We start from the raw sequence: 17975 nt of genomic DNA, 5'->3' as shown, positions 1-17975 counted from the left end.
TGGTCTGTCCTGCCGACTGCCGTCATTTCCCTCCATCTGCTTCGTGCTGTGTTCTATTCTTTTTTCTTCAACAGCCAAATTATACTTGTTGCTAAGAATGTGACTTTGGCAGGGGAGTTCTGAGTCTCAGAAGAGTAGAGAGCAGAGAAATCTATGAAGGAAGAAAGGGGTTAGCTTGAGTATGACATATGACCCCAAATTAGTGAAAAAGAAGTGCCCCCTACAGGCAACCACAAAATGAGCTTTTTAATTCAGCCTTTATCTTGCCTGGGAACATAAGCTCACAGGTTTGAAATTAAGTGAAGATAATATTTTATAGCCACAATTAACATAGGAGATGAGCAATAATGTGTACATGCAAAGAAGGGGAAAACATAAAATACGTTTTCAGGATGTGTGTGTATCCAATAAAAGTCTGAACATGTGATGTATGTACCACTTTGAAATGTGACTGTCAAAAAAAGTGAAACTATTGAGAGAGCAGAGCTAAATGACACACAGTTAATTTGAAAATTGGTGGCCTCATTACCCATTTTCTACAAAGTAAGCTTGAAATTGCCAGAGTCTCTAATGTGCTCTGAGAACCTCCCAGCATGAGATGCAATCTTCCACAGGTGCCACCTCACCATACGCTTTTATCACAGATCCCTTCTCCTTTCAGAAGCAGCTCACAGGATCACTGGGGAATGTTCAATCAGAAAATATCTTGAAGTTCCTGTCAGCCAGCAAATACTAAGATTTTATGATTTTTAGAAGAAATCCAGATTTTTAAATTATCATAGCATCTCCAGGATATTCATCATCCAGAAATATGCTACTCGCTCTAAATGTAAGCAAGGTTTAAAAAGAAGTACAATATTCAAATCAACTGTTTCAGAATTAATATTTGTGCTATAAATTGAAATGTTTTAATTAAAAATATATTTATATATTCCTTATTTTAATATTAATATGCTAAAGAAAAATATCTTTCAGGCTCCTCAACACATTAAAAACAAACCTCATAGGTACTTATTAAGCCATGCACTATAGGGAACTAATAACTGGGATAGGTGAAGTTGAGATTCATCCTATTCCATGTACGAGCTGATCACAGCTCCAAAGCTCATGATTCACTGCTCAGCCCAAAGAGCTCATTTGTCAACTTAATGTATTTCTGTGATTTACTTAAATTTCATAAAAAAATATTTTTCTCTTTTGCCAAATGTCCTTTATAGATAAAGTAGATACAACTGCATAAATGAAAATGGAGGATTTGACAGGAAGATAATGTAAGTTTGTAAATCAGACAAAATTTTGTAAATTAGACATAAATTACCCCATAGAATTGAGAGACTGGCAAAGATTTGAGAAATTTCTGTGTGTACATGTATGTTTAGCTGTAAACAAGACTGTTTTTAAGTCATCTCAGAAACAGATCCTATGGTAATTTCCTTTAAAAAGATAAGAAGTCAGAAAGAAATAAAAATCCTGAACAAAGCAATAATGAGGAACAAGATCGAAGCAGTAATAAAAAAAAAAAATATCCCAACCAAAAAAAGGCCCAGATCAGATGAATTCACAGTTGAATTCTACCAGACCTACAAAGAACTGCCACCTATCCTACAGAATTATTTCATAACATCAAGAAGAAGGAAATCCTCTTTAACTCATTCTGTGAAGCCAGAATCACCTTGATACCAAAGTCAGGAAAGGACACAGCAACAAAAACTATAGACCAAAATCCCTTATGAACATAGATACAAAAATCCTCATGAAATACTAACAAACCAAATTCAACAGCACATCAAAGAGAGAATTCACCATGATCAAGTGGGTTTCATCTCAAGGATGCAGGGATTGTTCAAGATATGCAAATCAATAAAAATGATTCACTATATAAACAGAAGCAAAAACAAAGACCACATAATCATCTCAATTGCTGCAGAAAAGCATTTGATAAAATCCAGTACACTTTCATGATTACAACCCTTAACAAACTAGGCACAGAAGGAACATACCTCAAAATTATAAAAGCCTTATATGACAAACTCACAGCCAACATCATACTGAATAGGAAAAAGTTGAAAGCATTGCTTCTAAGAACTGGAAGAAGACAAGGATGCCCATTGTCCCCACTTCTATTCAACATAATGATGGAAGTCCTAGCCAATCAGGCAATAGAAAGAAATAGAGGGTATCCAAATTGGGAAAGAGAAGGTCAAACTAGCCCTGTTTGCTGATGATATTATCTTGTATTTAGAAAATCCCCCAAACTCCTCCAAAAGACTCCTAGAATTGATAAATAAATCCAGCAAAGTCTCAGATTACAAAATCAATGTACATAAATCAGTAGCACTTCTATATACTAAAAACAATCAAACTGAGAATCAAATCAAAGAGTCAGTAACATTTACAAGAGCTACAAAGAAAATAAAATACCTAGGAATATACTTAACCAAGGAGGTGCAAGATCTCTACAAGGAGAGCTACAAAACACTGATGGGTTGGTAAAATCAACATTGTTAAAATGTTCATAATGCTCAAAGTGATTTGCAGATTCAAAGAAATCCCTCTCAAAATACCAATGTCATATTTCACAGATCTAGAAAAATATTTCTAAGCTTCATTTGGAACCAAAAGAGAGCCTGAACAGCCAAAGCAATCTCAAGCAGAAAGAACAAATCTGGAGGCATCACATTACTGGACTTAACAATATACTACAAGGCTGTAGTAACCAAAACAACATGGTACTGATATAAAAGTAGAGACATAGACCAATGGAACAAAGTACAGAATGCAGAAATAAACCCATGTACCTATAACCAACTGATCTTTGGCAAAGAAGACAACAACATACACTAGAGAAAGGAAGCCCTATTCAATAAATGGTACCAGGAAAATTGGATAGCCACATGCAGAAGAATGAAACAGGATTCCTATCTCTTGCCATATACAAAAATTAATTCAAGATGGATAAAAAACTTAAATGTAAGGCAAAAAATCATAAAAATTCTAGAAGAAAACATAGGAAAAACTCTTTTAGACATTGGCTTAGGCAAAGAATTTATGACTAAGACCCCAAAGGCAATTACACCAATAACAAAAATATATAAATGGAACTTAATTAAATTAAAAAGCCTCTGCACAGCAAACGAAATAATCAACAGAGTAAATAGACAACCTGCAGAATGCCAGAAAATATTCGCAACCTGTATGTCTGATAAAGGGCTAATATCCAGAATCTACAAAGAATGCAAACAAATCAGCAAGAAAAAAACAAACAATCCTATTAAAAAGTAGGTAAATACATGTGGTGCTTGTTTTTCCATTCTTGGGATACTAAACAATAGAATGGGTTCCAACTCTCTCCAGGAGACCCAAAGAGATGCCATATCACCGTTATTTCTTATAGCTGAGTAATACTCCTTGGTATACATATACCACAATTTACTAATCCATTCATGAATTGATGAGCATTTGGGTTGTTTCCACATCTTTGCAATTGTGAATTGTGCTGCTATAAACATTCGGCTACAGGTGTCTTTGTCACAGAATGACTTTTGTTCCTTTGGGTAGATGCCCAATAATGGGATTGATGGATCAAATGGTAGGTCTACTTGAATACTCACCAGCAAATTGGTTTCCCTGATCATCACCTAAATGCACATTTGGGAATGACACCAATTGGATATCAGACTGAAGTGGGGGGTGGGGGGAGGGGATGGGTGTATGCCTACATGATGAGTGCGTTGAGCACCGTCTGGGGAATGGTCACGCTTGAAGGTGCTGACTCGGGGAGATGGGGGGTGGGGGGAAAGGATAGGGGTATAACTACATGATGAGTGCAATGTGCATTGTCTGGGGAATGGACACGCTTGAAGCTCTGACTCAGGGGGATGGGCGGTACATGGGCAATATATATAACTTGAACTTTTTACCCCCATAATAAGCTGAAATAAAAAAAAAAGTAGGTAAAGACATCAATGGAACTTTTTCAAAAGAAGATATGCAAATGGCCAAAAAATATATGAAAAAAATGCTCCATGTCACTAATCATCAGGGAAATGCAAATTAAAGCCACAATGAGATACCACCTTACCCCCTATCAGAATTGCCATTATTAAAAAGTCAAAAAACAATAGATGCTGGTGTGGATGCAGAGAGAGAGGAACGCTCATACACTATTGGTGGGAGTGCAAATTAGTACAACCACTATGGAAAATAGTATGGAGATTCCTCAAAGAAATAAATGTAGAATTACCATTCAGTCCAGTAATCCCACTACTGGGTATCTCCCCAATAGAAAAGAAGTCATTCTATAAAAAAGACACCTGTACTTGAATGTTTATTGCAGCACAATTCACAATTGCAAAGATAAGAAATCAACCTAAGCGCCTATCAACTCATGAGTGGATAAAGAAAGTGTGGTATATGTAGTACTACTCACCCATAAAAAGGAATGAAATAATGTCTTTTGCAGCAACTTGGATGGAACTTCACTTACCCTAAGTAAAGTATCTCAGGAATGGGAAAACAAACAGCACACGTTCTCACTAATAAGTGGGAGCTAAATTGTGGGCACATATGGGTACAAAGAGATGTAAAGGACATTGGAAACCAAGAAGTGGGGAGGTTAGGAGGGGAGTGAGGGATAAAAACTTACCTATCAGGTATAATGAACACTATTATTGTGATGGGCACACTAAATGCCCCAACTTAAGCATTATACAAGGTATCCATGTAACAAAAACATTTGTACTCCCTTAATATCAATATTTTGAAATTTAAAAAAGATATGAGCATGCAAAGGATAAAAGTCACTTGTAAAATCACAGACCATGATTAATATTTATGGCCATATACATACACTGTTCTAGATGAGGACTAAGCAATTTTGGCTGTGCCCTGGAGTCAGCTGTGGAACATTATAAAATACAGGTGCCTGGGCCCCATCCAGGAAATTATAATCCAGTAAGCCTGGAGCTGAGTCAAGCTCTCTGTAATTTTGTAAAAGTCCAACAGTGATTTTGATGTGTAGTCAAGGGTGAGACCCCCTGTACACCCTGAAGAATGTGGTGGATGGTGTGGTTTGCTGCTAGAGCCCGTTACCACAGGGTCAAGACAGCCATCCTCTCAGCTGCTGAGAGTGTTGGCTGCCAATGACTCACTCACAGTGAAGTCCTCTCCAGGTATTGCCCTCCACAGGCCAGAGGGACCTGCCTCACTCAAGGTCATTCTCTCTCCCGGGGGTCAGCCTGCATCCAAAGACTGGTCAGTGGAGGAAGGCCCAACACACTTGCCTCAGCCTGGGGAAACGCTGAATAAGTCTTTAATTCCACCCGTCAATGAATTGGAGTCACGTGGTGTGAGGGGAGGCACTGGGTCAAAAATCCAAAGATTTGGGCTCAAAGCTGTTTTTCCCTATTTCTGTTAGCCTAGACAAGTCGCATAACCTCTTAAATCTCAGTTTTAAATTCTAAAAATGAGGACAGCAACAACAATAACAACTACTTGACCTACATTCAAGAGTAGTTGTGAAGATTCAGTGAGATAATGTAGGTATTAACTATGAATCATATAAAATGCTGATAGTTACTGTTATAAAATGTCCTTAAGTCTGAAAATCCCCACATATGTGAAAGAAAGATATCAAAAAACCACATGACACTGGAAGTCGAAAAATGTTTTAATTCCCAAATGTGTATGTATTTATTCTTGACTGTGTGCATTCAATGACTTAGAATAATGAAACATAATGCTCTTGTTTCTTTGTGTATTTTGCTACTTTTACAGCCATAAAAAGGTGCTAAAGCAATTCTATGGGGAAAGAATAGTCTTTTTAATAAATGGTGCGAGGATGACTCTATATCCACATGCAAAAGAATGAAGTTGGGCCCCTAACTCACATAATACACAAAAAGCAACAGAATCTATCAAAGACCTAAGTATGAGAGCTAAAACTATAAAATTCTGAGAAGCATAAATCTTCATAATCCTGGATTAATCAGTAGTTTCTTAGATGTGACACCAAAAGCACAAGTGATTAAAAAAATAAATAAATTGGATTTTATCAAAATAAAAAACTTTTGTGTTTCAAATGATATCATCAAGAAAGTTAAAAGACAACCCACTGAATAGGAAAAATATTTTCAAATCATATATATGATATGAGACTTGCATCCAGAGTATGTAAAGAACTCTTACAATTCAACAATAAAAAGTCAAAGAACCCAATGAACAAACGAGCAAGGGATTTGAATAGACATTTCTCCATAGATAATAAGCACACAAAAAGATGCTCAATAGGGAAATTTAAATCAAAACCACAATGAGATACCATTTAAGATCTACTATGTTGACTATAATCAAACAGAGCAATAATAATAATAATTGGCAATGATACAGAGAAATTGGAGCACATATACACTGTGGGAATGTAAAATGGTATATCCACTTTGGAAGACAGTCTTGCATTTCCTCAAAATGTTAAACATGGAGTTACTGGTAATTCTACCCCTAAAAAAATGAAAACATACGCCTGCAGAAAAACTGGTACAGAAGGTTTATAGCCACATTATTCGTTATAGCCAAAAAAGTGCAAGCAACCCAAATGTCCACCCACTGATGAATGGATAAATAAAATGTGGTATATCCATATAATGGAATATTATCTGGTAATAAAAAGGAAAGAAATACTGATACATGCTGTAACATAGCTGAACCTTGAGAACATTATGCTAAATGAAAGAAGTCAGTCCTAAAAGACCACATATTACATGATTTCATTTATATGAAATATCCACACCAAGCAAATCTATAGAAAAAGAAAGTATATTAGTGGTTTCCAGGGGCTAAGGGAAGGAGGGGAGGGGTAATGACAGCTAATAGGGTTTCTTTCTAGAGTGATGGAAATATTTGAAAATTGATTAGGTGATGGTTATGCAACTCTGTGAATATAATAAAAAATCATTGAATTGCACAGTTTAAGTGGGTGGGTTGTACAGTATGTGAATTCAATCTCAATAAAACTGTTATTAAAGAAATAATCCCATGAGCTGAAGAAATAAGACAGATGGTAACAAGAATTTAAATATAACCCACAGCAAAATATTATGTCTGTTTCACTTTGTTTTTCAAGTGGACACAGTTCACTGTCTGCCATTAAATAAATCAAATCATAAACCTCATGCATGGGAAAGAGACCGGCCAGGAAAAAATGATTGTGCCCTGGAAGAATTTAAATTCCCTCAAAAAGGGACTCAAAAATTCTCAGTAATTGACTCAAATTAAAGGAATCAATAACATACTGCCAGCTGAACCAAATTCAACCCTGCTAGGAAGTGGCAGCACTTTAAAAATGGGCTTTCAAAAGTCATTTTAGTAGTAAACACAAGAGCATCTGCCCCAACAACTCCTAACCAAGGGCCAAAAACGTTACCTGTGAGCCTTCAGGATCCTCTGGGCGATGGCATCGCCTACCTTGTTGAACACGACTTTGTCATCAGAACAGCTTATGAAAAACTGGTTCTATGAGAAATAAATAGGACAAAACATGTAAGTTTTTTCTCAGTAGTACATATATAAGGAAAATGTGATAAATAAAAAATACATTGATATTTTTAAAAAATGTTTCACACAGCAAACATGTTCAGATCACTGAAATCATGTCAGGAAAATAAATGCCAGAATAAGAGCAGGTGTGTCTCACTCCGGGTCTCGAGCATTTCCAGGTCATATCACTTATAACATCTTAGTCAATTGGGAGCCTACACTATTATTTCACTATGGGAATTCCTTGTAGAATGACATTCTTAGAATGCTTAGGAACATTCCAAATTTAATCAAGAGGGAAATTAAGTTTGTTTAGATTCACACATTGTATAAATACATATGATTTAAAATTCTATATTGGCAAACATTCTAGTTTTCTTTTTTAACAGGGTAGATGGCAGAAGCCTGGTCTAATTTTCTTCATACTTTCTCCATTATTTCCTAGTATGTGCTTTAACCTTGTCATGTTTGTTTGGATCTCTTATTATTATCTCTGTATTTCAATTTTAAGTAGCTTCAAATCTCTTTTGTATGTTGCACATATATGTATTATACACGGGGATATTCACATAAATGAAATTGTACAATATGTGGTCTTTTGTGGATGGTTATAATATATATAAACCAATAAAATGGAAAAAGAAATATTTTTATTAATTGTTTCTTCTAAGTACTGCTGCTATTCATGTACCTATGAATAAATGTTTTCTAGTAACTGTTTCAAAGAATGTTTTACAGATACATGAATAGTAGCAGTACTTAGAGAATCATGTCTCTATGATTAATTCTTCAAAAACTGCTACTATTAATAGAAAACCAGGTACGACATTATCATAATGGTGTAAAAGATTTTGTTGCAGCATAAAGGAATATTAGAAATTGGTATGGATATTATAAATATTATATGTTCAAATGGAATACAGATTGTTACAATATTAATACATCTGTAATTTATAAGGACAATTGGCACAAGTAATATTTGCTAATTATCTCAAAGTAAATGGATATATAAACAATAACTCAAAATATGAGTATCACTTCCCGTTGCAGCATTACCATTTTTATGATTATGCAGGTTTTTACTTGTCAGTGCATAAATCTGTAAAATGCCTCCAGAAGACAAACTTACAAGAAGACAGTGCAGAAACTCATTTGAGAATGTGTCTCTCCTTAGGGCATCAAACAATCAAAATCTCAGTGGTAACCAAACCATGATTATTTTTCTGAATTCATACTACAAAGAAGCTTAGCATTCCTCAGCATCTGCAAACACGGACTGTCCTTTACTTCTCCTTTTTTGGAAGAATGGGGTGAATGCTGAACATTTACATTGGCTAGAGGGGTGTCAACCAAGTCTATGACCCCAACCATGTGTACTTACATGGCATTGCTATCCTCATTTAATATTATGATCACATTAAAAAGAAAAGCTGATATTAATGCTACTAAAAAAAGATAAAGCAAAATGATTCTGGGTAATGGGGGAGCCAGCCTTAACATCTTACATTACTATGGTATAATTGTCAAAATATGTAATACTAATAGTATTACTAAACTCCAGACTTTATGCAGAGTTCACTAATTTTTCACTAATGTCCTATATCTACTGCATGATCCCATCTGGGATACCACATTGCATTGAGCCTGCTAATATTTTTAATTAACCTTCTCACTCCAGGCCCATGAAATAAACAAAGCTTCAATTTAACGAATTGTCACTGCTTAGAGGGGGAGGGGGCCAGGACTCGGGGCAAGGAAAATAGTACTAGAATGATTTTCCCAGCTAATTTATCTCCCCTATATATTTTTTATAATTCAATGGGAAAGCAAAGACTAGAATATAGAAAGGATACGTGCTCTGATTTATTTTTTCCATTATTGTGATTTTTATTTTCTCAGGGTTTTCTGAGTGCTCTGAACTATTTTTATATCTGCTTTGAAGCATAATTTAAGTTCCCAAATTAAACTCAGTGTCCCCAGATTTTCTCATATGCTCTGAACACAAACTCTGGGATCTGAAAAAGCTTTATCATGAACAGTACTTCACACAGGATTGAAGACAGTGGTACCTGCCTTTAATGTTTTCACATTCTTTCTTTTCCTTCCTCCCTCCCTCCCCCTCCCCTCTTCCTCCCTTCCTCCCTTCCTTCCTAGAAAAGGGGTCTTGCTTTGTCACCCAAGCTTGAATACTGCACCCTTGAACTGCTGGGCTCTTCAGTAGCTAAGACTATAGATGCGTGTGCCACCGTGCCTGGCTCCTTTCCTAGTTTTTTTCCCTGCATTCTTCCTACTCTACCATCCCCAAATCAGAGTCATCCAGTGGTCTCTATTTTAGTAACTTACTCCTGTGTGTGCTCTCCTGAAATAGCACATGCCTCACACTTAACATATTAACTCCTGCACTAGAAAAAAAAAAGTTTTCCCTGGGACCATGGTGTTTCATTACGAAAATAGAAGAAAAACTTTGAAAATAAAATGATCCTTTCTAATTTAATGAAAAATTTGTTATTTTTTTATTGTTTTCTGTGCATGAATTATATGCAACTTGAAAATTAGTTCGCATGGTTCCCAAGGTGAAGAGACATGTGAGTTACATATGCTTCACAAGGCCCCAGGCTCAAAACTGTCGCGAGTTAAATACAACTCACATGGCAGTTAATGTGTTAAACTCTCCAAGCTAAGCCAAATCAAAACCTCAGCATACTGAGGTACTTCTGGCTAATAATATTATAATGAGTTGCATTTTAATAGCAAGGATTTGGGAAACTCTCATTATAGTCCAGTTAATGACAATGCAGAGCAAATTTCAGGTATGCTGGGGAGGTCACAATTCAGGTGATATGAATGAATCAGCACTTCTTCACATCTCAGCATAAGCTTATTAATATGGCAGGTCCTGCGTTTAGGGACCCTGCGGTCCCAGTGTGATATATATGGGAAGGCAGTTTCTCACATGAATTTACGCCAGCAGGACTTACTTCAATATAGATATAGTGCTTGCTGTTCTCTATCACATGGATGTAAGCGTTGTGGATGGACTCTTCATGGTACTTTATACCAGCAGACCAATCAGCAGCAGAACGGAGCAACTGCAAGGCAGCAATCAAAAACGAACAAACATAAGACAATGGAGATGACACCGGACATCTTAATGCAATAAAGTCACTCTTTTTCTTCCAGACACAACTGAATGATTACAGTGGCTTTAGTGTGATGCGTGAGCCAAGGGAGAGTAGGGGTGAGGGGAATGCTGCTGAGGAAGAGGTGAGAAAGGAACTTGTCCTTGGACACAGTCCACAAGGAAGTAGCCCAGCTGGAAAGCACATCCTGAATATACCCTCTTCCACCAGGATTATTTTCATCCAAAACTGGAAACCACTGGGTGTGATTTCTACAAAGAATATTTCAAAAGTAACTCTTCTGGTGGCTATGAGTAGGGTGACCATTTGTATTCTTTTACTGTGACAGTCCCACAATTACACCAGAATGCCTGTTGTTCTGGTGTATTTATTAATAGTACTTTCACTCTGAAAAGGATCCTGGTTTGGACCATGTGGTATTGTCATCCTAGCTCTGACTTAATAATGTGATTATTCTTTTTCTCTCCAATAGACATTGTTCTGACTAATACATTCTAAAAGATAGTTCATTTAGGCATGTAATCTTTATTCTGCCTTTAATTAGCTGTCTGTTTCTTGGCATGTCTCTTTAACCTAAACTTTCTCATGGTGATGACAGTAGGAAACTAATCGTAAGAAAGAAAACTGAGGCTCAGAGAAGTGAAGTAACTTGCGTGGTGTCACGGGGTACTAACACAGGCATCAGACTTTGAAGTTGTCTCTTCTCATTCCATATCCCATGTCTATTCACCATGCCACAGTGTTTTGCCATTTCATCAGATCTGTGTGTCATACCAGTCAATTTGGAGTTGACCCCATCACCTCAGATTAAATGGATCAAAGCTGAGCTCATGACTGTTTTCCCTAACCCATTCCCCATCTCAAATACCCCATGGGCCCGGGGCGTACCATCGTTTTATCAGTCTTTAAAGGAAGTGACCTTTGGGGGGTCTTTGGTATGCCTCTTTTCCCAGAGTCTCTATCCAGTCTCACATCTGATTCTGTTTATTCTTTGGAGGATTTGTCAGATTTTCTCCTTTCTCAGCACTTGTACTGTATCCCTCCATTCAGACATTCATCTACTGCACCTGGATTACACAAGTTTCCAGCTCAGACACCTGAATACAGGTTAAAGACACTGATGCAGAGCAGGACTGCCTTGGTTCAAAGCTGAGCTCAACTACCTACTGGATGTTGATCATGGTCACGTTTCTTAACCTCTTTGTTGCCTCAGATTTTTGTTCTATAAACCAGAGTTCTACTTTATAGGGCTGTAGAGACAATTAAATGAATTACTGTGAAATGTGTAGCAGGAGGCCTGGCACCTATTAAGCATAGTGTATATGTTATAATTAATGAGAGCATTAGAGGATTCATTGAACAGTGGCGGGTCATGTCAGAGCAGACCATGGCTAAGCAAGGGAGTGAGGACTAGAGGAGGTGGAAGGAAGGCTTTCCCAACACCAAGCAACCATTTGGTGTCATTTTTTTTTTTTTTTTTTGTAATCTAACTAGTACTGCAGTATGATGTTGGCATATAGTAGGTCCTTAAACAATAACATGACATCACAGAAGAATCACTGTAGGAATAGATTTGCTAGTCCTAATTTGAAATGAATGTTGAAACTGTCCCTAATCAGGTCAACTGAAATTGAAAACAAAAACAATGGCCCCACACTTATTATGAATATACAAAGTAATCCAACACATAATCAGCTCTATGTCTGCTATATAAAAAAGGTCAGGTAAAATTCTTGCTTTAATCAATAAGTTTAAAATTGCATCAGTAACGCTACTGAAATTCTAACCTAGTACTTACTAAAAATCATTCATTGTGCCATCCTCAATTATGTTATTTCTTTATCCAGTTACCTTATTACAAAGAATCTCCCCTCAAAGCATTTTATTTGATTTTATCAGATGAATATGTGCAATGATATTTCAAAATTTAATCATGAACATGAATAGTTAAATATCACAGAATACTCACAAGGAAAATTTAGATAAATATGATCCATACTGGAAAAATATCTTGATTTTACATCATCTCTAAGGAACTGCATTATCATTCATCAGCAGAAATAACAAAGGCTGAACAAATAGAATTTTGAATTCTTAGTCCATTCAAATCAATGTTGAGTTTTGTTGCTAAGGAGCAGGGCTCTGAAAATGCAAGTCAGCTGGAGAAGATTTTATGCCACAAACCACGCATCCTGATCTAATTCTATATAACCTGGAAACAACGTATATAATTGCTGAGTATACTGGAAAGATAGACACTCTGGAGATCTGTGTTATAGCTCTGCATTTACTAGCTCTTTCGCTTTGGAAAAGTCATTTCAACATCACGGAGGCTCAGTTTCCGCCACTGTATACTGAAAACTCCTCTCTCTTGCTCTCGCTCTCTCTCTCTTTCTCTCTCTGTCCCCCTCCCCCAAAGCTGCTGCGAAGAAGAAATGGCATAACAAACACAAAGTGCTAACAATGGTATGTGGCACTTAGTACTAGATATTCCATCCATGGTATGCCTACCTCTGTAAAGTTATAGGCAAAGTTTATAAACAGCCCTGGTAACATTTGGGTCTTTCCCCCAAATCCAAAACCCTTACAGTTTCTTTCCTTTCTCACTCTCGAGATGTGCTCTGCTTCAGAGATTCAATAAACTCATTCACATAAGACGTAAATTAGGAGTGTTAAGCAGGTGTTGACTCGCATGTCACATCCAATGGATTCAGAGTGGCTTCCTGGACAGCCATGTTGAGGAGGATTCTCAGAACCTGGAAGACTAGGGGAGGAATCTGAGGTTGATTACCAATGGCTGCATGAAAGCAGAAGCGTGAAGGTCATGGATTTGACATTTTCCCTGTGAAGGACAATAATAAACATTTCCCTTTCTGGAAGCATTTAAATGTTTAAAATAAGCAAAACTGTCAGCCAAAAGAAGACCATTTTATGTATCAGCCTGTGGAACAGCATAAGTAAAAGGGGAGGGGCCTCCCCGATGCCTGTAAGGCCGTCTGTGACAGGGGGGCCACCTCCTGGGGGGCATCAGCATCATCCGTCTCACTGTCTGAGTCTGAACCCATATCCTTTACTCACAATGAAACTCATTTAATTTTAAAAAGTCATTATTTTTGGCTAAACTTGAAACATATCTTTTAAGCAACACAGAAAAAAAACCCACTTGGGATTATTATTCACTATGATTCTAATTAGTTAAAATTCCCTGTCACCACAGGATAAACTGAAAATATGAATTTCCTTCTTGCTCTGCCTGCACTCTTACACCATGCAACCCTGAGGTTATGTAAAAATCAACTGAACTGCTTTGAATGCTTGATGGTCTAGAAAGTTTTATCAATAGTCAAACAAGTCAAACACACTTTGATTGACTTTTTGTTTGTTTTAAATATTAAGATTTACTCTCTTCTTTTTCTTCACTGACCTGACCAACTAGTCTTGCATTTCTGTTTTAAAACAATGTGACTGAGATGAGCCTCAAACTCCTTCCTCGCATACAAAAATGTGGCTTATCTTACTGTCCCAAATGTGCTGAGATTCAAATCTAACCCATACTTTTCTTTTCTTTTTTTTTTTTTTTGAGACAGAGTCTCACTCTGTTGCCCAGGCTAGAGTGAGTGCCGTGGCGTCAGTCTAGCTCACAGCAACCTCAAACTCCTGGGCTCAAGCGATCCTACTGCCTCAGCCTCCCGAGTAGCTGGGACTACAGGCATGCGCCACCATGCCCGGCTAATTTTTTTTTGTATATATATATTTTAGTTGTCCATATAATTTCTTTCTATTTTTAGTAGAGACGGGGTCTCACTCTTGCTCAGGCTGGTCTCGAACTCCTGACCTCGAGCGATCCACCCGCCTCGGCCTCCCAGAGTGCTAGGATTACAGGCGTGAGCCACCGCGCCCGGCCCTAACCCATACTTTTCAAACCTCGAGTTTGAATACATAATTTTAAAGTATAAAAAATTGGCATATTTCTGATTTTACGGTCTAGCCTCAAAATTGTAACTTGGACCAGTCATTTTCCTTTGTACTGTGTCCTATTTTTTTACTTAAAATATAGCCTCTCTTTAACCACAAGTCCTAATCCCCTTCCGTACTAGGGGCTGAGTTATATTTATGGGCCAAATAACAGAAATATCTTACTGAAGAGGAACTTCCAGAACTTTCTTAGTATTTGTCCTAAATTCCTTTCCTTGCTTTTATCGCAATGTTTTTATTATAATGCTTTTATTCCCTACAGATTCAGCACATACATTAATTCCTTGTTATTTCTCTAAGATTCCAAGTCAATCATGAAACATAGACTGTTTAGGACAAAAGCACTTTTTTATATGCCCCTGAAGCAGAGGCTGGCATCTGTACAGACACTCACAGGTGGGTCGGGGAGAGAAGGGAGAGAAGGGAAGTACTCAGATCGTTGGGCCGTATTCTTCCAGTCTGTATTGAGGAGAACAGCAGGCAAGGAACATTATGAAACTGACCTAGTTCAGGAATCTGCCTCATCCTACCAAGCTCTTTTTTCAATAACCACTTTTCTATAGTTTAGCGTCAGCCATTCATACCACAGTGTGCAGTTATTCACACAGGATGATCCTTTTGTCTGGACAAAAGGGAGAAGTGCTTGAGGCTGATGGAAAGAAAGAAAATTTTTGAAGACAAGTACTTAAGGAGAAAGAAAAACTGGTAGACTTGGGGGCTCCTGGGAGCCAGAAAGAAGCAAGAGGGGATTTGGGGCTGTGGCAACAGAAGATGATACCAAAAGTCAAACACGACTTGCAGCTTTGTCAGACCCTGAGTGGTTACAACCATCCTGGTCTAACTGAAAACTGCCTCCGTAGTTATAGTTACTGCTTAGAGTCATGTCTCATCCCTACCACTTACTGTTATTTTACCCTCTCAACGTCTTGGTTTCCTCGTCTGTAAAAAACTGGGGCTGCACAGCTCATAGACTGGTGAATATAAATGAGATAATCCACAAACAACTTAGCGCAGTGCTGGGCACAGAGTAAGCGCCATATCAGCTTCCGCCAGCTGGGACCTGTGGTGACACTCATACATCTGTTAGGGCAATGAAGACCTGGTCCCACGTGGAAAACACCTCCCATGGTAAGTCACTTCCATGGAAATGAGTAAAGTGGATTCCTTTTCCCCCACCTACTCACTTTATTCTCTCACACTGTTCTGCAGTCGAAACATTTTTCTCTCCTTTGAAATCTAATAGATCCTTTGGAGTGCCATTTGGACATTTAGCCCAAGTGTCAGAACAAATTTTTCCAGTAGTATAATTTGGATGCCATTTACATTTGCCCATAAATTTTCTCTTCTTTTTTTTTTTCCTTCTTCCCTCTCTCCCTTCCTTCCTTTCATATCTACACAATTGAAGACATGATTCCAGTGGAGATATTTTCCTCAGTATAGGTTGGCATTCTCAGCATGATTGTCTAAGGAATGGTGCCTACTATAAGCTATCCAATTTAATAAAAAGGATTGCTCCCATGTTGATGCTGACATGGCATCAGGCATTTTCTTTCACCTTAATAGACATGTCAAATAACCTCTGACTTGGTAATGCATCTTAAATGGCAATGAGAGGATTTGGAAACCTAGTTTATTCTTATTAGCGAGAAAACAAGTTCCTTTATATACTCTGCAGTTTCACAACCACCTCTCCCACTTCCTCTCTTACTCCAGCTTTTTCCTGCCGTGTCTTCTCTGAGTGCTCTTGGCAGGCTTCTGAGAATGCCCAGCATTGAGGGGAAACAGCCAAGATTATTTTAAAAGTACAGTAGAAGCTGCTGAAGTCAGCTCGCAGGTCTGGATGACTTTTTCAGAAGCAGCAATTCGTGCTGGTGAGAGCAGGCACCCATTCTGCCTGGCTCCCCTCTCCCTGGCTGGCTGTGGAATTACCAGCAGTGTGCGCCCCATGAATTCATATTAAAACACTCTGCAGATGAAAGAATAACTTGAATTTTGTCTATTATGTACTTTATTATGTCAAATGCCTTTTCTCTCCATTTCCATAAATACGTGGTATAAAAATTTTTATCTAGAACTAGCCTGGTGACCTACCCAGAGAAATGTCAACTTCTTTGTTGCAAACTTTTGAAACACTAGGGAAAACTTGAAGTCTGTTTTTGGCAGAACGCAAACTAGTGTATTCTTCTAAATGCTTTGCATGTATTAGTTTATTTAACCATCACCACAATCCTATGAGGCAGATACTATTATTATCCTTGTTTTATAGATGAATGAAACACATATTGAGAAGTGAAGTAATTTTCGAAAGGTTACATAGCTAGTATGTAGCAGAGCTGGGGTTTTATAACACAGTCTGGCTCTAGAATTTACCTCTTAATTGCTGTATTGTATTGCTCCTTTACAATTATATAAGCCAAGGTCTCTAATTTATGTTATGCATAATAAACTATGTTAAAAACTATGTTAAAATCTTGTTCTCACTCATATGTGGAAGATAAAAAAAGTTGATCTCATGGAAGTAGAGAGCAGCATGATAGATACCAGAGGCTGGGAAGGGTGTGTGGGTGGGGGCAGGCTATACAGAGAGGTTGGTTAATGGGTGCAAACATCCAGTTAAATAGAAGGAATAAGTTTTAATGTTTGATAGCAGAGTAGGGTGACTATAGTTGACTACAATGTATTATATATTTCAAAATAGCTAGAAAAGAGAACTGAATGTTCCCAACACACAGAAATGAGAAATACTCGAGGTCATGGGTACCCCAAATACCCTGACTGGATCTATGCATGTAACCAATATCACATGTACCCCATAAATGTGTACAAATATTATGTATTAATAAAAGGTAAATAAAAAAATAAACATATCTCTTAGCATGGCTTTAAAAAAACTATGTTAAAATCAATGTTAAAGAACAATAAACCGAAGGAAGAATTTTATTACATTTCTCAACTGAGTGTATAACAATCATTTAGTTATTGCCACATGATAGCTAAGAGTGAAATGTTTGAAAATGTGACAATAAACCCTTTAAAAATTAAGTAGCCTACCACATAGTCAGGTCTCTATTTCCCTGAGCACTTTTGGATTTTTTGGAAAATCAGAGATTGGACTAGATTACCCTCTAAGCCTCTACCCTCTACCCTCTACCCTCTCACCCTCTAAGCACCATACATTCCTGACATACAGTCTGGAACAACATAAATAACATTTAGAGCTAGTAAATAATAAGAAGAAATTAAAACAATGGTCAAAACTTTATAGAAAAGAAGAAATGCAGCAGGGTAATTTTTTTGTAAAAAAAGCTTCTAGCCATCTCAGACTTT

General features: G+C 37.4%; 1 protein-coding gene across 2 annotated transcripts in view; it reads right to left on the bottom strand.

Annotated features, from left to right (window-relative positions):
* Positions 1 to 17975, bottom strand: part of PLD1 (phospholipase D1) — a 192328-nt gene that overhangs the window by 41925 nt on the left and 132428 nt on the right. For both annotated transcript variants that reach the window (XM_069472929.1, XM_069472930.1), the window contains 2 exons: positions 10512 to 10622; positions 7421 to 7509 (listed from right to left, as the gene is read on the bottom strand). In XM_069472929.1, the coding sequence (XP_069329030.1) occupies positions 7421 to 7509; positions 10512 to 10622 (200 nt within the window). The remainder of the gene's footprint in view (positions 1 to 7420; positions 7510 to 10511; positions 10623 to 17975) is intronic.

The sequence above is a fragment of the Eulemur rufifrons genome, chromosome 7 (genome assembly GCF_041146395.1).
Source record: "Eulemur rufifrons isolate Redbay chromosome 7, OSU_ERuf_1, whole genome shotgun sequence".
NCBI lineage: Eukaryota > Metazoa > Chordata > Mammalia > Primates > Lemuridae > Eulemur > Eulemur rufifrons.
This window is presented reverse-complemented; position numbering and strand designations above follow the sequence as displayed.